The following is a 21,557-nucleotide window of genomic DNA, read 5'->3' as shown; positions in this document are numbered from 1 at the left end:
GACAGAAGGAAGAGGAATGACTGAAGGAAAGAAAGACAGAAGCGGAAGGAAGGACAGAAGGAAAGAAAGACAGAAGCTGAAGGAAGGACAGAAGGAAAGAAGAGAGGAAAGGGCCGTCACCCAAGAGCAGTACTACATCATGAGAGTGGATGATGAGCGCCCCCACTTACCACTAAATACTTACTTATTAACCCTCATTAATTCGAAGTTTCTCATAAGCTGAATAAATGCTTAGCCGTTTTGGAGCTACAAATACTGATGACGTTATGGAAGAAAATGGTCTCCAATATATTTAGCCCATAAGGTCAGCAGTAATTCTAGCTCTTAACGGCTGAGATGTAGACCCAAGTTACTATAAGATATTTCTTCCCTTTAAAACTGCCCTAGAATAACCTTGGACCATTTTTCCCCATAGGCTGCCCCAGTCATAATTCCCTACCATTATGACCAGTTAGGAGAAAATAACATGTTGGGACAGCCATCACTTTTGTACTCAGACACTTGTGGAGCTTGCATTACCCTCAGAATGTTAATTACTCTCTCTCTCTCTCTCTCTCTCTCCCATAAATGAGTGGGATAATGGGTTGAACTGGAATGAGAGAAATAGGCTGACAGAGAACAAGATGGCATAAACAAGCTAACAGCCAATTAGTCGGAGTGGAAAAGGATGGGAGAAATTTCCGTCCTGCTGTGGAATAACTCTGATGATGATGATGGTGATGATGATGATGATGGTGATGATGATGATGATGGCTAAGACAATGATGAAGGCTGAGATGACGATGATAATGATGAAAGCTAAGATGATGATGGTGATGATGGAAGGATGATTCTATGCTCTCACTTATATTAATTAATTTAGCTACTAAGACTCATCAGACATACCGGAACATAAGGAGAAGCATCATTCACGTCAAATTTCAAGTAGACGAAGATTAATGCTACTTCGTCTACTGTCTGTCCACCTAATCTTCGTCTACATTCTGATAGAGCTCGTTTTCTGTCACACTGAACCTTGATTTAGCTTGAAGGAAAACTTGATATTTTTAGGATAACATAAAGAGGTGTGTGTGTGTGTGTAATTCACCGGGTCGGTCAGGATCACTTGATGGTCGTCATCGTCAGCTTTTACCCTCCCGGAAGGGAGCTGAGAGCTCATATAGTCCGATCTAAGGGCAAGGCTGTGACCTTCACACACCCACACACCCGTCCCCTTGCTCAAGGGGGACAGTAACCACCCACTTCGTCAGTGAAACTTTTCGCAACCTGAGCGAGGCGCGAACTCCCGTCTACCAGATGGCAAGCGAGAACGTTACCACTGCGCCAGCGAGCGGTGTGTGTGTGTGTGTGTGTGTGTGTGTGTGTGTGTGTGTGTGTGTGTGTGTGTGTGTGTGTGTGTGTGTGTGTGTGTGTGTGTGTGTGTGTGTGTGTGTGTGTGTGTGTGTGTGTGTGTGTGTGTGTGTGTGTGTGTGTGTGTGTGTGTGTGTGTGTGTGTGTGTGTGTGTGTGTGTGTGTGTGTGTGTGTGTGTGTGTGTGTGTGTGTGTGTGTGTGTGTGTGTGTGTGTGTGTGTGTGTGTGTGTGTGTGTGTGACAATTTCGACCCTCTTTTCTATCACAAAACAGACCTTTTTCGAGTTACCAAACTTCACCTAGCCTGACCTAATCAAACCTAACCTGGCCTAACCTAACAAAAACTAATCTAACCTAACCAAACCTACCCTAATCTAACCCAAACAACCCCAAACCAACCTCGCCTATACCAACCCTACCTCACCTTAACGTCCCTCTCCACCTTCACTTCTCGTGTAATACTTCAACAGGATAATCTCACCAATCCCAACCCCCCCAGTGCAATGATCGATTTTTCACGTTACTCTAGATGCTTCAGACGATTTTATTCAGCTTACAGACCACTCGAGATGGAGGGGTTAATGAAGGCTGTAGCAAAACCCCTTCCAAATCGGTAAGTCTCCCCCCAGCTTAATAAAATCGTCTGGTGGCAGCAAGATTAAAGTAAAATAAAGCAGGCCATCGGAGGAAAGGGATAAACTAAAAATCCCCTGCCAGCATACTTCATAGAGAATATAATGACGTGAGAGATATATCGACTGGGAAACATACTTTTTAAACTTATTTTGTTCACCCAAGTTTTATCCAGATCATTATTACAATGGTTATTAGGAAAAGCGCACGCACGCACGCACGCACAAACAAGAACAAGACAAACTACATCATCGCAGTGAAGTAATTACACACACACACACAGACACACACACACACACACACACACAGACACACACACACACACACACAATAGGGTTCATTTCCAGTACGAACTTGTGTTGTTGATGATGACGGAGTCGATATAATTAAGAGGATTGGACGCACCTGTGGCCATTACTTCCCTCAACACTTCGTTCTCGCCGTGATGATGAACAAAATGAAAAAAATACTAATAAAAATAAAAAAGAATGACACTGGACTAACCCCGCCATTACCCTGTTAGTTCAGTCAAAGGCAAAGCAGATGAGGGTGACAAGGAGACGATTTGTTACGGGACAGACATACAGATGAAGCTAGCAAATCTACAATACATTCTAGAAAATACTTAGAAAACTCAACATCCCCACTTGTCTATATGCATTTCCCTCCATTACGTATCATTTATTGTATGCAACGCAGTCTGATTTATTACTGGTATGCACTGACATAAAGCAGATCTTCCTATGAATTATGTAAGTTATATCAGCCACACAGTGGATGGGGTATATGCGCGGGAGTAGCTGAGAAGGAGAGGGCAAAAGAGGGTGTATGTATCGATGTTGCAAGTGATGGAAGAAAAATACAAGTGAATATGGATCAGTTGGTTCAAGAATTGCGTGGGTAAGACTGGACGTTAGACTACAAATGTGAGCGATTGTGTGTGTTTGTGTATGCGCCAACGCAAGACCGTGCAAGCAGAGTGAAAGAAGAGTTTTGGGCAAATGGGGAAGCGTGCATGGAAAAGTTTGAGAGGAATGAGAGAGTGTTTTTGCTTGGAGATATGAATGGAAAAGTAGGGAATGTGAAGGTGGATGGAGAAGTCGGTGAGTGGGGTGTGCTTGCAGAGATGGATGAGAATGGCAGTGCTCTAGTGGACATTTTGTAAGGGGAGGAGGCTGGTGATAGACAATACCCTCTTTAGGCACAAGATTATTTACAGGTATACGTGTCGGGGAAGGGAAGGGGCGCTGTGGTGTGCATGTTGATGTTATAGAATACTTTAGGAGAAATACACTGAGATGGTTTGGTCATGTGGTGAGGATGAAGAGCCAGAGACTAACGACGAGAGTGTATGTGAGTAAGGTGGAGAGGGAGGCCAAGGATGAGAGGAGAAATGGAAGAAGTGTTTGAGAAGGGGGGGGGGTGAGCTGAGGGGAGGGCAGTGAAATGGCGAGGTACAGGGAGACAAGGAGGTTATTTATTTGTGGCCATCCCTTACGGAATTAAGGAGTCTGGCAATAGATAGACTTAGGCCCATACAAATGTTGCCATCAACTGTAAGGGTACTCAGTTACCGTGCATATATATATATATATATATATATATATATATATATATATATATATATATATATATATATATATATATATATATATAGCGTATAAAGGTTATGTAACGGAACACATATATCTGTCTATCTATCTATCTATCTATCTGTATATATTTTCGTGATACTCCACCAATTTCATCTTGTACTGGTAAAGCATTAGGTATAGTGAAATCATCCAAGGTCTGCTCAGGCTGGCCTTCCTCGTGTGTTGACTCACTACAAGATGTTTACTGCGTATTGTGGCCATGGAGGTAGTGTACTAGCCTTGTCACATATTCTCACCAGTTTATCAGCATACCTACCATCTCTTCCTTACTTCTGTGTGTGTGTGTGTGTGTGTGTGTGTGTGTGTGTGTGTGTGTGTGTGTGTGTGTGTGTGTGTGTGTGTGTGTGTGTGTGTGTGTGTGTGTAAACAGATTGCCAAAGCAAGTACATAAGCCTCCCCCTCTCCATTCTTCCATCTCTCCCTCTTTCCTGTTCCCCCCAACTCTCCTTTCCCTCTTCCCTCCCCCTTCCACCCGTTTGACATAATAATTACATACCCTTTCCCTTCTCCTTTCTTCTAACTCCCCTCCTTTCTCTCCCTCCCTTCCCCCTGTCCCTCTTCCTCCCTCTCCATCTCTTCAATCTCCACCCCTATATAAACAAAGTCCATAGCTGCCTTCCCACGCCTTCAAAAATCTCTTCAAGGAAAGGTAGGTCCTCCCTATATCTTGTGTCATGGTTGTTAAAGAACATGGACTGAAGTACTGATTTTGCCACGTCTAAAAAATCAATCAATCACTCTCAGGTAGAATATCACCTCCCTTGCAATTATAGTCAGTTCGATAACTTTTTCTCCATATATGTGTCACCGTACCTCTTTGCTCTCATTTGCCTTTTCTGTTTGGCCTTCAGCGACAACGTTCCCCAGTGTGTTGGGGCTTGTACCGATTGGGAAATAATCTAAATAAACACACACACACACACACACACAAACCTATTCTAACACCAGCTCCTGACATGCACCACCCCAGCATCCTAACTCAAGGGGTGGAGATAAAGAAGTGGAAAATAAAACCAAATCCTACGTCAGCTAACACCAAACATAAGCTAACACATCTAATCTAACACATGTTCTTCATCTGCATCGGCCCAGCATCGAGCCCTGGAGATGAAGACTGTGGGATACCTGACGGCGACGCTGGTGGTGGTGTTTGGGTGGGAGGGGGCCGTGGCATTGCCCTGGGGACCCGCTGATATGACCATCCGGGCAGGGTGGCACAGCGAGGTGGAAGCACTGGGTGCGTACATCTGCTAATGTTGCTACAGTGGAACTTTAACGCACCTGATTCCTATCACCCAATAGCACTAACGCCCCAAATTCCTGTCACCAAATACCACTAACGCCCCAAAACCCTGTCACCAATACAACACACTAAATTCCTGTCACCAATACCACTAACGCACCTAATTCCTGTCACCAGTGCCACCAATGCCCCAAATTCCCATCACCCAATAGCACTAACGCGCCTAATTCCTGTCACCCATTCCCCCAGTGCACAGAGCGCCACTAACGCAGCTCTTTTCTCCCACCTCCACCCCAGCCCAGGAGGTATGCCCATCAGCGCCCCTAGAGTCATAGGTGCAGTGTATGGAGAGGGTGCCCAGCTGCCACCCCCTCCTCTACTTCCCCGTGCCGTTCACTGAGGCCATCTACTCAGTGTTCCTCGACTACATGAGGGAGTGTTCAGACCAGACCAACGCTAAGGTCAACGTCAACGCCATGCCAGCCACCATTTCAGGTCAGGTGTTGCGAAGATCCAGCTAACAGTTGGCACAGGACACTTCGTAGCACCTCCTCTGCGATTTATTTATATGACACCTTAACTTTGGCTCGCATGCTATATTTATCGCTTTTATACCCACAGAGTTTGCATCAATAGCATACAAGAGGGTGTTACGGTCTACTATGGTGGCAAGCTGAAGTCAATCTAACTTAATATTCACTGGTCCAACCCACTCTAATCCACCCTAACCTAACTTATCCAACTCAGTGCTAACCAAACCTATCCAACTTAAGCTAACCTAACCTAACCTAACCTAACCTTCCAAACTCAAATTAACCTACCCAACCCAACCTAACCTAACCATCCCAATATAACTTGTCCTCACAAACTAACCTAACCCAACCCAAACCCAATCTAACCTAACCCAACCCACCCTAACAACCCTACCTAACCATTCCAAACCTACCCATCCCACTCTTACCAAACTACTCCCAATCTAACCATCCCTATCTAACCCAGACTAACCTAGCCTCTCTTTGCCTTACAGCGTGGGAAGAGAAGCAGCTCAATGGGATAAGACTCTGCTATGACGTGAAACTGGGCGAAGACAACCTCACCAAGAGGTTTAGATGTGTTACTGCTAAATTCACCGTGGTTTGTATTGCCGTGGCTGAGAGAGAGAGAGAGAGAGAGAGAGAGAGAGAGAGAGAGAGAGAGAGAGAGAGAGAGAGAGAGAGAGAGAGAGAGATTGATTTATCACGTGTTCCTCTAGCCATGGTTTTTCAGTGTCTTGCATCATTTAGTGTGTGTGTGTGTGTGTGTGTGTGTGTGTGTGTGTGTGTGTGTGTGTGTGTGTGTGTGTGTGTGTGTGTGTGTGTGTGTGTGTGTGTGTGTGTGTGTGTGAGAGAGAGAGAGAGAGAGAGAGAGAGAGAGAGAGAGAGAGAGAGGAGTAGTAGTAGTAGTAGCATCCACAACAATCATGTAACAGTCAAGCAACAAGCTCCTAATCTGTCCCTAATTCCTTCACATAACTTGGCTCAGATTTTCTTTTTTTCAACTTATTACACGTAGCTCAGTGGCAAAATACGGTAACATATCAGCACTCCATCCTTCCCATAGCACTTCTTCGTGACTAGTACCATATTCAGGTGTTAATCCAAGCTGAAGTGAAGCCTATACTCCCTTCACTTTAACCTGGCCTTAAACTAACCCTCTTCCATCTTGAACGCTGAGCTGTAACAGAAATTAACTCTTGAACACAGCGCTAGTCACGAAGAAGTGCTATGGAAAGGACGTAGAGCCATAACGCCGCCTTTATTCAGCCGCTGAGCTACGTGAAATAAGCTGCAAAAGGACGAAAATCTGGGCCAAGTTAAGGTGAACTAACCAGAGAGAGTTGCATACGTGGCACTGCACTAGATACCCGACTGGAGTTATTTTTTGTGTTTCTGGCACGGCTCAGTTTGCTGGTGTGGGCGTGGGTGTGACAGCGGGAGTAGGAGATGAATAAATGATACGAGATAGACACCGATAACGCTTAGCCGTGCCCACAACACACGAGGAGCGTTATATATGCACCACCTTATATAATAACGACTGTCTTCCCCACACAGATCGACGCCTTCAAGAAATGTATCACCAAGACATAAGATCATCCCAGACACACCTTCCATCACCCATACGGCACCAAGGACCACCGCCTGGATGACAAGATATATATATATAGGATTTCTGTTTGATTTCGACAAAAGCTAAATTCTGACCTCTCTCTCTCCCTCTCTCTCTCTCTCTCTCTCTCGGATGTTACAAGACTCAAGGGTTTTAAAAATTTATTGAACGTAACACCTTTCCAACCTTTACTTATTTATTTATTTATTTATTTGCATTTTAGCGCGTTATATCATTTTGTGTGATTGAAAATAAAATATGAAGCAATTATTCCGTTTTGTCAATACCTTGGAGTTCAACAGAGGACGCCATCATCATCATCATCGTCATCACCATACTCCTCCTTCCCTTCTTCATCATCATCACCATCCTTCTCCTCCTCTTCTTCATCTTCCTCATCATCATCGTCATCACCATACTCCTCCTTCCCTTCTTCTTCATCATCATCATTATCACCATGCTCCACCTCTTCTTCATCTTCATCATCATCACCATGCTCTTCCTCCTCCTCTTCATCTTCATCATCATCATCATCATCATGTTCCTCCTCCTCTACTTCATGTACATTATCATTATCATCAACACCATGCTCCTCCTCTTCTTTATCATCATCATCATCATCATCACCATGCTCCTCCACCTCTTCTTCATCATCATTATCATCATCATTACCATGCTCCTCCTCCTCTTCATCTTCATCATCATGATCATCATCATCACCATGCTCCTCCTCCTCCTCCTCCTCTTCATGTTCACCATCATCATCATCATCATCATCGTCATCACCATACTCCTCCTTCCCTTCTTCATCTTCATCATCATCATCATCACCATGCTCCTCCTCCTCTTCTTCATCATCATCATCATCGTCATCACCATACTCCTCCTTCCCTTCTTCATCTTCACCATTATCATGATAATCACCATGCTCCCCCTCCACTTCTTCATCTTCATCATCATCATCACCATGGTCCTCCACTTCTTCTTCATCTTCATCATCATTATCAACATGCTCCTTCGCCTCTTCTTCATCCTCATCATCATCATCATCCTCATCACCATGCTCCTCCACCTCTTCTTCATCATCGTCATCATCATCATCATCATGCTACTCCTCCTTCTCTTCATCTTCATCATCATCACCATGCTCCTCCTCCTCCTCCTCCTCCTCCTCCTCTTCATGTTCACCATCATCATCATCATCATCATACTCCTCCTTCCCTTCTTCATCTTCATCATCATTATCATCATCATCACCATGCTCCTCCTCCTCTTCTTCATTTTCATTATCATTATCATCATCATCACCATGCTCCTCCTCCTCTTCTTCATCTTCATTATCATTATCATCATCATCACCATTCTCCTCCTCCTCCTCTTCATCTTCATCATCGTCATCATCACCACGCTCCTCTTCCTCTTCTTCATCGTCATCATCACCACGCTCCTCTTCCTCTTCTTCATCGTCATCATCACCACGCTCCTCTTCCTCTTCTTCATTGTCATCATCATTATCACCATGCTCCTCCTCCACTTCATCATCATTATCATCATCATCATCATGCTCCACCTCCTCCTCTTCGTCATCATCAGCGTCATCATCACCACGCTCCTCTTCCTCTTCTTCATTGTCATCATCACCATGCTCCTCCTCCTCTTCCTCCTCATAAGGTGTGGAAGGTGTCAGACTGGAGCAGCTTTTGATAATGATTCTTTGCGAATCAAAGCCAATGTGTTATCATCCAAACACATTATTTCCACTCTAGTTTGATCATTTGCTTTGATGGGAGTGATTTTCGTTTTATTATTTTACTTCCCGCAAAACCGAATATGTACAGTCGCGATCCAAAGAAAGTATCCAGGCCTTTGTCGATGCCGGGGACAGGAAAGGAAGAATGCTCTGGTGTTTGGGCAAAGCTCCAAACCCCCTCCCCTCCCCCTTTCCTCCCCCAAGTACCACCACGACCTTTGATCGAGACGTTGCTCACTCCTTTGCTTCGCGGTTCGAAGCAGCTGATGATGCTCATGGCATCTTGTGGATTCCATATTACGTAAAAACATTTGAAGAAATTATGATTGCACAGTAACAGAACAAAAAAAGTGATGAGCGTTATATTGGTTTCAAATATGAATTACTGAAGTATTTCCCGTAACATCCAAGTTCTCCTGTAATTGTCTGGTAGAGAATCATGTTGTCGGAAAGAAGTCATCTTCAGCGAGATGGACAGACGACAGAAAAACTGACGGAAAGACAAACAAAGCTACACCGTTGAAAGATTATTATTTTTTTTTTTTCTAAATATCACCAAACGCATTTAGTAAACCAAGGTGAATATAAACCATTCGAGCAAGGAAAAGGAAACACAGAGACAGACCAAACCATTTGAGATTCAGGATAATTGCTATTTCACTCTTGCTAAAGACAAAGGATTACATCCATCTTCGGAAAGAATACGCCTCCTACGTAAGACAGACAGGCAGACAGACAAAGACAGACTCTGGAATATCGATTCACGTTGTCTTATTTCTTTTTTGGTCCCACCAGATGACATGATTCACATTAAATGATAACAGACCCTTGTAGACGTAGAGAAAGACGTGAAAATTAAAGAGGTAGAATAAAGAGAACAAAAGTGAGGCAGGCAGCTTCCGAATTATCGGTTCACATTAACTGGAATTATCAGTTCTTATTAACTGGTACTATATAATTGTTGCTGCCAGAAAACTATCTTTAGCTTCAGTGGAAATATGACTATCCGGGAGAGGAAGACGCAAAACATATGCAGGTATACACACGAAGAGACAGACACTAAATAATTTATTCCCCAAGTAAACTGCTACTATATTCCAGCTACATTATTCCTGCTACTTTATTCCAGCTACATTACTCTTGCTACTTTATTCCAGCTACATTATTCCAGCTACTTTATTCCAGCTACATTATTCCAGCTACTTTATTCCAGCTACATTATTCCAGCTACATTATTCCAGCTACTTTATTCCTGCTACATTATTCCAGCTACATTATTCCAGCTACTTTATTCCAGCTACTTTATTCCAGCTACTTTATTCCAGCTACATTATTCCTGCTACATTATTCCTGCCACTTTATTCCAGCTACTTTATTCCAGCTACTTTATTCCTGCTACATTATTCCTGCTACTTTATTCCTGCTACTTTATTCCTGCTACTTTATTCCTGCTACTTTATTCCTGCTACTTTATTCCTGCTACATTATTCCTGCTACTTTATTCCTGCTACATTATTCCTGCTACATTATTCCTGCTACTTTATTCCTGCTACATTATTCCAGCTACTTTATTCCTGCTACTTTATTCCTGCTACTTTATTCCTGCTACTTTATTCCTGCTACATTATTCCTGCTACATTATTCCTGCTACATTATTCCTGCTACTTTATTCCTGCTACATTATTCCTGCTACATTATTCCTGCTACATTATTCCTGCTACTTTATTCCTGCTACTTTATTCCTGCTACATTATTCCTGCTACATTATTCCTGCTACTTTATTCCTGCTACTTTATTCCTGCTACATTATTCCTGCTACTTTATTCCTGCTACTTTATTCCTGCTACATTATTCCTGCTACTTTATTCCTGCTACATTATTCCTGCTACTTTATTCCTGCTACTTTATTCCTGCTACTTTATTCCTGCTACCGGCTGACAGTTTTGTTAGCCTTGGGTAGATCAAGCCTCACCCTTAACAGATATTCTTTGGCTACTTACAGAAGAATATTATTTACACCAACACCCTCGGAGATAGATCGGATGCTATGTTTTAAGTGGCGTCTGTGTGTGTGTGTGTGTGTGTGTGTGTGTGTGTGTGTGTGTGTGTGTGTGTGTGTGTGTGTGTGTGTGTGTCTGTTAACAGGATTGAGTGGAGCTCGTAATTACCCTTCTAACTTCTTTAATTTATCATTCGTGTGTGTGTCGATATATATATATATATATATATATATATATATATATATATATATATATATGAGAGAGAGAGAGAGAGAGAAAGAGAGAGTGTGTAAAGGTGGAAAATACTCTGAAAAACGTATTTAATTACTAGTTTTCAGGCCACTCCATGCCAGCATCAGGTATTTTAATTGTCTTATATCGCCAGCATGATTAACATTAAATATATAAAGATGCTGTTTGGCTTTATATCAACTTACTGTTTGGGAACAATTTCTTGGCTTCTTCCCTTTGCTTCCTTCTTCCTTGCATTAAAAAAAAAAGTAAATCCAAAACTCCAACTAGCTAAAACCAAATCCTCCTCCCAGTTAAATCGCTCAAAGAAAAATGTCAAGAAACACGCAGAACAGACCCTCGTAAGTTATCATTGCCCACCCTGCATCATTTATTTCCTACCCCCACTGCAACACCGCCCACACCAGCAGGCTGAGTAGTCCCCGCGAGACGCCATGGAAGCCGCTAACGAAGCTCAAATTACGGACCATCCTGTACATATAAATTGGTTCGTTAATTACCTGTATCAAGCTGCATACTGATCACTAATTACTGCATGATATATTTGCCTCTAATGAATCTCTAATTAAGGGCTATACTGGATATACGTAAAATTGCCCGTCAATTACCTGTATCAAATTGCATATTGATCGCTAATTACCGCAAGATATATTTACCTGTAATTGCCAGTCCATTCTGATTAATCAAGGTGGGTTAATTAAAGGTATCAGGTGTAATGACCGCTGTTGGATTTTCTTTGCCCAGTAACGAGACGACCCTCATTAACCCCTTCAGCCTGAGGGCGTAGTTAGGAGTTTTGGCGTAGTATTTAACTCTTTCTCTCTCTCTCTCTCTCTCTCTCTCTCTCGCTCTCTCTCTCTCTCCATTTTTTCGGCTCGGTTTCTGTTCAGTAAACCGAAAGGGACGGGTTAAGGCTCATACACACACACACACACACACACACACACACACACACACACACACACACACACACACACACACACGTATGATAAAATAAGGAAGGAAGACGAATCATTACGACCATGACTTAATCACACACACACACACACACACACACACACACACACACACACACACACACACACATACATGTATGATAAAATAAGGAAGGAAGACGAATCAATACGAGCATGACTTAATCACACACACACACACACACACACACACACACACACACACACACACACACACACAGACGCCACTTAAAACATAGCATCCGATCTATCTCCGAGGGTGTTGGTGTAAATAATATAATTCTGTAAGTAGCCAAAGAATATCTGTTAAGGGTGAGGCTTGATCTACCCTAGGCTAACAAAACTGTCAGCCGGTAGCAGGAATAAAGTAGCAGGAATAAAGTAGCAGGAATAATGTAGCAGGAATAAAGTAGCAGGAATAAAGTAGCAGGAATAATGTAGCAGGAATAATGTAGCAGGAATAAAGTAGCAGGAATAAAGTAGCAGGAATAATGTAGCAGGAATAAAGTAGCAGGAATAATGTAGCAGGAATAAAGTAGCAGGAATAAAGTAGCAGGAATAAAGTAGCAGGAATAATGTAGCTGGAATAATGTAGCTGGAATAATGTAGCAGGAATAAAGTAGCAGGAATAATGTAGCAGGAATAAAGTAGCAGGAATAAAGTAGCAGGAATAATGTAGCAGGAATAATGTAGCTGGAATAAAGTAGCAGGAATAAAGTAGCAGGAATAAAGTAGCAGGAATAAAGTAGCTGGAATAATGTAGCAGGAATAAAGTAGCAGGAATAATGTAGCAGGAATAAAGTAGCTGGAATAAAGTAGCTGGAATAATGTAGCAGGAATAAAGTAGCTGGAATAAAGTAGCTGGAATAAAGTAGCTGGAATAATGTAGCTGGAATAAAGTAGCTGGAATAATGTAGCTGGAATAAAGTAGCAGGAATAATGTAGCTGGAATAAAGTAGCTGGAATAATGTAGCTGGAATAAAGTAGCTGGAATAATGTAGCTGGAATAAAGTAGCAAGAGTAATGTAGCTGGAATAAAGTAGCAGGAATAATGTAGCTGGAATATAGTAGCAGTTAACTTGGGGAATAAATTATTTAGAGAGTGTCTGTCTCTTCGTGTGTATGCCTGCATATGTTTTGCGTCTTCCTCTCCCGGATAGTCATATTTCCACTGAAGCTAAAGATAGTTTTCTGGCAGCAACAATTATACAGTACCAGTTAATATGAACTGATAATTCCAGTTAATGTGAACCGATAATTCGGAAGCTGCCTGCCTCACTTTTGTTCTCTTTATTCTACCTCTATAACTTTCACGTCTTCCTTTACGGAAAGGGTTTAGTCTCACTTATGCTGAATAAAATCGTCTATACCTTTAGCAGTAACGAAATAGCAATCAGTGTGAACTGATAACTGCAACTCAGTCTTTCCTTCTGTCCATCTGTCCCATTTGCCTTTCACGTCTTCCTCTACGTCTACAAGGGTCTGTTATCATTTAATGTGAATCATGTCATCTGGTGGAACCAAAAAAGAAATAAGACAACGTGAATCGATATTCCAGAGTCTGTCTTTGTCTGTCTGCCTGTCTGTCTTACGTAGGAGGCGTATTCTTTCCGAAGATGGATGTAATCCTTTGTCTTTAGCAAGAGTGAAATAGCAATTATCCTGAATCTCAAATGGTTTGGTCTGTCTCTGTGTTTCCTTTTCCTTGCTCGAATGGTTTATATTCACCTTGGTTTACTAAATGTGTTTGGTGATATTTAGAAAAAAAAAATGATTAATCTTTCAACGGTGTAGCTTTGTCTGTCTTTCCGTCAGTTTTTCTGTCGTCTGTCCATCTCGCTGAAGATGACTTCTTTCCGACAACATGATTCTCTACCAGACAATTACAGGAGAGCTTGAATGTTACGGGAAACACTTCAGTAATTCATATTTGAAACCAATATAACGCTCATCACTTTTTTTGTTCTGTTACTGTGCAATCATAATTTCTTCAAATGTTTTACGTAATATGGAATCCACAACATGCCATGAGCATCATCAGCTGCTTCGAACCGCGAAGCAAAGGAGTGAGCAACGTCTCGATCAAAGGTCGTGGTGGTACTTGGGGAAGGAGGGGGAGGAAAGGGGGAGGGGAGGGGGTTTGGAGCTTTGTCCGAACACCAGAGCATTCTTCCTTTCCTGTCCCCGGCATCGACAAAGGCCTGGATACTTTCTTTGGATCGCGACTGTACATTGTAACTTGTGATTCGCGCCATAAGGTCTAATTCGCGAGTTTGCATATGGCGACAGAAGTACCAATCTGTCTGTCTATCTATAGCCAGACAGTCTAATCCCGTAAGGGGTGGCCACAAACAAATCGACTCAGTATCGCCCTTTCCCCTGTCATTTCGGTGCCCTCTCCCCAACTTACACCTCTCTCTTCTCTCTCTCCTTTCCAACCCGTTCTCCCTCCTTCCCCCTCTTTCCTTCTCTTCATCATCTGGCTCTCACCCTCACCCCCACTTTTCTCTCCTCCCCTTCTCTCCCTTTCCCTCTCCTTCTCTGTCTCCTCCCTCCCTCTTCCCTCCTTTCCCCCATACAATACTCTCTCCACCTTTCCCCCCTTTCTCTCCTTCCTCCACCTACACAACACCGACCACAGCTGCGCTCTCCTCAGTGCACACTCCTCCAGCACAGGTTAGTTCTCCCTTCCTTGTGTAGTCAGACTGGCACAGGAGGCTTCGTAGCACCTCTGACTTTGATTATTCTGCATATTGTACCTTATTCTCTTGTATGAATCTGGTCAGTTTCCACAAGGGGTAAGATAAAAATCTGAACACTAATATGGTCCACAAACATACATCAAGTTGACTTATCATTCAGAAATTTTGCATGTAGGTGGTAGAGGCCAAGACGATTCAACTCGAGCCATATCAAACACCTATTCTATCTCAAGCTGTTAAGTGAACATGCGCATGAGCTCACCCTAGACTTTCCTAACCAGGGACCTCACACCGACCCAAACAAGGAGTAGAGATGAAGGCTGTGGCGTGCCTGGTGGTGCTGGTGGCCATGCTGGGAACGATATGGGCCGATGTAGGCTGGGGAAGTGTCGACCCCGCCATAAAGGCCATTTGGCATAATGAGGCTACGAAACTGAGTAAGTATACCTCTTTATCTACCGTAAGTTTTATCCGAATCTGTAGTTATGGTGAGTACACCTCTCTACCTACTCTAAGTTTTACCTGAATTTGTTGTTATGGTGGGTATACCGTTCTACCAGTTCTAAATTTTACCCGTATTTGTAGTTATGACAGTATATGAGGCTACCTGGGTCCTTTTTCGTAACTAGCACAATATTCTGGTGTTACTCTATTGCTATAACGCAAAATTAAAGATGGATGGGTGGCAATTTTAGGCCAAGGTAAAGTGAACACAGTAAATCTCTCCCCTTCTTCAACGCAGCGAGGGAACTGTGTGAGGAGACGGAGCAAGAGAAAATGATCCCTTGCTTCGAGAACCTGCCCTCGTGCCGGTACCTGCTCTACTACGTGTACCCCTTCACCGAGCAAACCTACCAGCTCATCGTCAAGTACATGGACGACTGTTCCCAAGAGACCGCCTCCAACCTCAACGTGTCAGCCATGCCTTCATCCCATGCAGGTCTGTCCATCTTCCATCCATCTTCAAACTGAAACTGCTTTATACTGAAACTTATTACTGTTTGATATAACTGCTTTGAGACTGAGCTGTTTGGGATCGTAAATGTTCAATACCAAAACTATCTTGGTACTGAAACTGTTCTGAACTTGTTTGGTACTCGTATATTTAGCAAGGAAATTGCTTGATAATGAAACTGTGTGGTACCAAACCTAACCCAAACCTGCCTGATCGAACTTAATCTAGTCCTTCGTGAGCTGAGTGGGGTCCTGTGGACCCCAACATGTTTTTAAAATGATGCCATTGAGCCACTGTTTATTTTTGCGACCTGCCCGTCCCTGACTTTTATTGTAGATGGTTACTGTATATGCACATATTTTTGGCCAAAAAAGCTTGCAGCACTTAGAAGTGACAGTCGTAACAAATACTTGTGGGGTCTGCTGGGACCCCACTTCGCCTTCTGTGTGACTTTTTTTCCCAGATTTTTGACATCTAAAGAGAATGTCAATACCAAAATCAATGTTTTAGGGCAGGAATTTGTTGGCAGATAATGACCAGCCCGATTTCTTTTTTAAGATATTTGTTTCAGGCAGTGAATTATCTGACGTTGATGAATATGAAGTGGTTGAACAATCTGACAGTAACCTTCTGCTGTATTATAGTTATTAACATTGTAGAAGTCACTATTCTTTGTATCTGTGAGAAAGGTACTATCACTTAGTTGTTTTCTCATGACAAAAAGTAAGTTCTCTTTACATCTGTGTCATACTGAAAACAAAAATTTTGTATCTAATTTGAATATTATAAGGAAAGTTTTATTTTATGATTATGTATCACACTTTTTACCAGAGTTTGTTATTGTGTAAAGAACCTATCCCACGAGTGCTGAGTCAAACATTCAATTAAGTGCAGGTTCAGTGCGTCCATACTGAAACTTTCATAATTTTCTGATAAATGTAAATAATTGTCTTAGAATACAAAAACAAACAAACACCAAAGGGGACACTGGTGGGTTGGCTCCACGTGCCGTGTCCTGGCCAACATATGCACAAACTTTCAATGATGTAGCTTTATGCTTATGGTAGAAATCCACCAAAAGGTGTTGGGGTCCAGTGGCACCCCGTCAGCCTCCCGTGTAATTTGGAAAGGCTCAGCTCACGAAGGGCTGGCCCAGCATAACCTAACTCGACTGAACCTAATCTATCTGAACCCAACCCGTCACACCTAACCTAACCCAACCCAAGCAAACCAACTCTACACCAGCATCACTCCACCTACCCCAACCCTGTCCAATTTAACCCACCACAACCCAACCTCATTCCACAACTTCATTTCACATACCCCAACCCAACCCAACTCATCCCAACCTCACCTCACCATACCTACCCCAACCTACCCCAACTCAGTCTCACCTCACCCAGCAAAACCTAACCAAAGCAAACCCACTCTTCCTTACGCCACCAGAATGGGGTGAGGAGCAGATCAACGGGCTGCAAATGTTTTACTATCTGAACCTGGTAGAAGACAACATTACCAAGATGTTTAGATGCCTACAGGAGAAATTCAACAACGTTCGTATATTTCCTTTACTTCTTTCATTCAAACTTGGCCTAAAATTACACTTTTTCACTTGTACTTGGTCTAAAATAGCTCTCTCCGTCTCTTCAACCTGGCATTAAATTACGCTTTTCGCTTTACTTGATCTAAAATTGCCGCCTCTCCATCTTGAATGTTTAGATATATATAACAAGAGATTATAGCAATATTTCCTAAACTCTTTTCACTCTTCCTTGACCTAAAATTAAGCTCTTTCACTTTTACTTTGATCTAAAACTGCCGTCTCTTCATCTACAACGCTTAGATAGCCTATATATACAGTATATAAAACGAGATTATAGCAACATTTACTATACTCTTTTCACTCTTACTTGGCCTACAATTACCATTTCTAGGTTGTAACAATATAACATTTAATCTACCCCTCACTTTTACTTGACCTATAATTGCCGTTTTTCCATCTTGAATACTGACGGTAGACTTTTGCTAACATCATTTACTATACGATTTTCACCTTATATTGGCCTAAATTTGTCATCTCTCCATTCTGAACGCTGAAATGTAGCAAGAGATCAACACGAATATAGTGCTGGTCACGAAAAAGTGCTGTGGAAAAGGTTAGAGTGCCGTGGCATTGTTTTATTTTGCTCCGCTGAGCTACGTGTAATAATGAGAGAGAGAGAGAGAGAGAGAGATCTGGACCAAGTTGAGAGTAGCATAGTATTACAACGAAAATAATGATACATAAATACACACCCACGTATGCCTAATTACATTCAGTAATTATATGTAAGAGGATACTGGGGGGTAATGTTCCAAATAAATCGCAAAAGAAGAGGTGTTAAGAAATTTCCTATACTAACGAGATCCTCCTCCACAGCTGGACGCCTTCAAGGACTGCATCAACCTTAAAATAGACGCATAGGACCAGCCTGGATCCATCACCCAAACTGCACTAAGGCCCACCGTCTGGATGATCTAGATATAAGGAATACACCATTGTTTTAGATACTGGCAAAACTCTCTCTCTCCCACTCCCTCTCTCTCTCTCTCTCTCTCTCTCTCTCTCTCTAACTTTTTTTGCCTTGCATCTTACGTTAATTTCTGTGTGTGTTTGAAAATATATTATGCAGCAGTTATTTGCGTCTGTTCATAACCTTGGTGTTAAAAAAAGTCATCATCATAATAATAATCATCATCATCATTATCATCACTCCATTATGTCAATTATCTTCAATATTATCATCATCATCATCAGCAAAGAGATAAGACAGGAGGAGAGGAGAGGAAAAGAAAGAGGAAGGGAGGGGAAGAAGGAAGAGGAGGGGGAGACGAGAGGAAACTAAAGAAGGTGTGTGTGTGTGTGTGTGTGTGTGTGTGTGTGTGTGTGTGTGTGTGTGTGTGTGTGAGAGAGAGAGAGAGAGAGAGAGAGAGAGAGTGTGTGTGTGTGTGTGTGTGTGTGTGTGTGTGTGTGTGTGTGTGTGTGTGTGTGTGTGTGTGTGAGAGAGAGAGAGAGAGAGAGAGTGTGTGTGTGTGTGTGTGTGTGTGTGTGTGTGTGTGTGTGTGTGTGTGTGTGTGTGAGAGAGAGAGAGAGAGAGAGAGAGAGAGAGAGAGAGAGTGTGTGTGTGTGTGTGTGTGTGTGTGTGTGTGTGTGTGTGTGTGTGTGTGTGTGAGAGAGAGAGAGAGAGAGAGAGAGAGAGAGAGTGGGGGGGAGGGCTACGCATGAGTGTGTCACTTGACTTTGAGTGTTGTGCTCGGTTGCCCGCCATAATACCGCACACTGGGGACACACACACACACACACACACACACACACACACACACACACACACACACACACACACACACACACACACTACAAAGCATATCATATAATCCATACTACAATCGCCATTTCATTCTACGTAACGGTGAATTATAATATTGGGGTGATGGAAGAAGCCCTTGTGTAGATGAACTTAAGGAAATCAGCATCTCATGGTACTGCCAGCAACTTCTATCTATCTATCTACCGCCAGACGCCTGAATCCCGTAAGGAGTGGCCACAAACAAATCGTCCCCATGTCGCACTGTCTCCTGCCATACAGCTGCCCTCCCCCCGACATATACCCCCCTCTTATATACCTCTCTGGTCCATCTCTACTCTCGCCAGCATATAAAGATCAACTCACTCGTACTGTTCACTAAGTTTTGCTTTACCGGTTATCATTCTCTCAGGTCTGGGGATTTAGAGGTGGAATACTAGTTACCTGCGATTACTTGATTACCTGGCATGAGCATACTGGATACGTGTACGAAATAATGCATCTGTTACGTGTTTCCTGCCTGTCACACGCCATAAAGCAGGCCAAATGCAGGAAATTCCTCTCCTTTGTACAGCTTTGCACAAAAAGGCGGCGAGAGCAACACGCACATATAAGTTATCTAGCTATCTAAGTATCTGCCTATCTATCTATCTATGCATGTATGTATGTAGGCTATGCATGTATGTATGAAAAACACCTGACCACGTATAAATATAACTCCAGTGTGTGTGCCAGAGTTTCCTACATCAATATTTACAAGCACAGGACCACAACACAAATAATCCCAACTGTAACTATATCTGCAACAGCAACTGAATCTTCTATGAGGGAGAGTGACGGCCAGCTAATACCCTTCTCTATGCTGGTCATGTACGAAAGAAAAACGATGCGTGGAAAGAGTGATGCATATACGAAGGTGTACAAAAGAGAACAAACAGCAGTAAGCCTAATGGTCCTCTAGATGCTGTTTGTTAAAAAAAGAGAACTATGTGATATTAACTTCCATAAGCTCAAGATATGGGTAGCACAGCAAGAAGGCTCTCCCCCACCCACCAAACCCTCAAACGTCGAAGTACTACAATGGTGAAGGGTGCGCAGAGGGGAGGAAAGAGGGTGAGGAAGAACTAAAAGGGTGAGGGTGAGAAGGGATTGTGAAAGGTGAAATAGGGTGAGGGAGGACGAAATAAGAGGTGTGAGAGATAGGGGTGGAGAGGGGTGAAATAGGGTGAAGCGTGAAGATCTAAAAGGGGTGAGGGTGAGAAGGGTGAAATACGGTGAAAGAGGAGGGGGAGATTGAAAAACCCTGCAGAAGGTGAGAGGGCGAGGAGAGGTAAGGAGAGGGGAGGTGTAGTGGGGAGAGGGAAGAGAGGGGTGATGGGTGATGGAGAAAGCATGCACGAGCGAGGGAAGGGTGAGGGATAAGGTGACCACTGACTGTAACTCACACACACACACACACACACACACACACACACACACACACACACACACACACTGCTCCTTGCTAGGGGACTTCAGCTAACTTCGTGCGTTTGGAAGAGAGGAGAAAAAGAGATGATATGGAAAAAAGAAGTATAAGAGGGAAGGGAGGTGGAAGGGAGGAAATCAAATGGAAGAGGAGAGGTGAAACATGGGAAAAGTGGAGGAGAGGAGAGAGGTGGTCAAGATAGGAGAAGTGGAGGAGAGGAGAGATAGGAGAAGTGGAGGAGAGGAGAGAAGAGAAAGAAATGAAAGAAGGTTAAAGAGATGAGGGAGGTGAAAGACAGGAAAGAGGTGAAAGAGAAGAGAGAAGTGAGAGAGAGGAGCGAAACAGAAGAGGACATGAGTAGAAAAGAGTGGAAGACAGGAGAGAAGACAGATGTTGGAGAGAGAAGTGGAAGAGAGCAAGGGAGAGAGAAGTGGAAGAGAGCAAGGGAGAGAGAAGTGGAAGAGAGCAAGGGAGAGAGAAGTGGAAGAGAGCAAGGGAGAGAGAAGTGGAAGAGAGCAAGGGAGAGAGAAGTGGAAGAGAGCAAGGGAGAGAGAAGTGGAAGAGAGCAAGGGAGAGAGAAGTGGAAGAGAGCAAGGGAGAGAGAAGTGGAAGAGAGCAAGGGAGAGAGAAGTGGAAGAGAGCAAGGGAGAGAGAAGTGGAAGAGAGCAAGGGAGAGAGAAGTGGAAGACAGCAAGGGAGAGAGAAGTGGAAGAAAGCAAGGGAGAGAGAAGTGGAAGAGAGCAAGGGGAACACGACAGCAACCTTGGCTGTGACCTGCTCTTTTCTACTCCACTGGCATATCCTATCACCCCTCTCTCTCTCTCTCTCTCTCTCTCTCTCTCTCTCTCTCTCTCTCTCCCAGTTTTCAGAGGACAACTATCTCACGGTTATACGGTGCTCCCTGATTAATTAAAAACACAAGGAAAGAAATATAACTAAAATCGATTTGTAACAGGCGTAAGTAGACAGAAAATGGACACACACACACACACACACACACACATATATTCCACAGAGTTCCATTTCGACTTAAGGAGAATTTATAAGTACAGGTGAAGGGAATTTCTTCCGGCAGGTGAAGAG

General features: G+C 43.1%; 2 protein-coding genes across 2 annotated transcripts in view; one reads left to right on the top strand and one right to left on the bottom strand.

The window, feature by feature from the left end:
- The window catches only part of Lrp4 (LDL receptor related protein 4), a 169,422-nt gene that overhangs the window by 100,784 nt on the left and 47,081 nt on the right, over positions 1 to 21,557 (bottom strand). The window lies entirely within an intron of this gene.
- LOC145398417 (uncharacterized) lies at positions 14,565 to 18,332 on the top strand. The gene is made up of 5 exons (XM_080271299.1): positions 14,565 to 14,681; positions 14,989 to 15,144; positions 15,450 to 15,647; positions 17,109 to 17,215; positions 18,082 to 18,332. The coding sequence occupies exons 2-5, from the start codon at positions 15,021 to 15,023 to the stop codon at positions 18,124 to 18,126; spliced, it is 474 nt and encodes a 157-aa protein (XP_080127425.1). The 5' UTR covers positions 14,565 to 14,681; positions 14,989 to 15,020; the 3' UTR covers positions 18,127 to 18,332.

The sequence above is a fragment of the Coenobita brevimanus genome, chromosome 45 (genome assembly GCF_032717465.1).
Source record: "Coenobita brevimanus isolate Jiangsu-jjx chromosome 45, ASM3271746v2, whole genome shotgun sequence".
Lineage (NCBI taxonomy): Eukaryota > Metazoa > Arthropoda > Malacostraca > Decapoda > Coenobitidae > Coenobita > Coenobita brevimanus.
This window is presented reverse-complemented; position numbering and strand designations above follow the sequence as displayed.

What these genes read in the sequence shown, in the direction of transcription:
- LOC145398417 (XM_080271299.1), top strand. Translation starts at nt 15,021, where the DNA reads ATGAAGGCTGTGGCGTGCCTGGTGGTGCTGGTGGCCATGCTGGGAACG. An exon ending in CATGCCTTCATCCCATGCAG is followed by an intron (nt 15,648 to 17,108) that starts GTCTGTCCATCT and finishes TTACGCCACCAG; the next exon opens with AATGGGGTGAGGAGCAGATC. An exon ending in TACAGGAGAAATTCAACAAC is followed by an intron (nt 17,216 to 18,081) that starts GTTCGTATATTT and finishes CCTCCTCCACAG; the next exon opens with CTGGACGCCTTCAAGGACTG.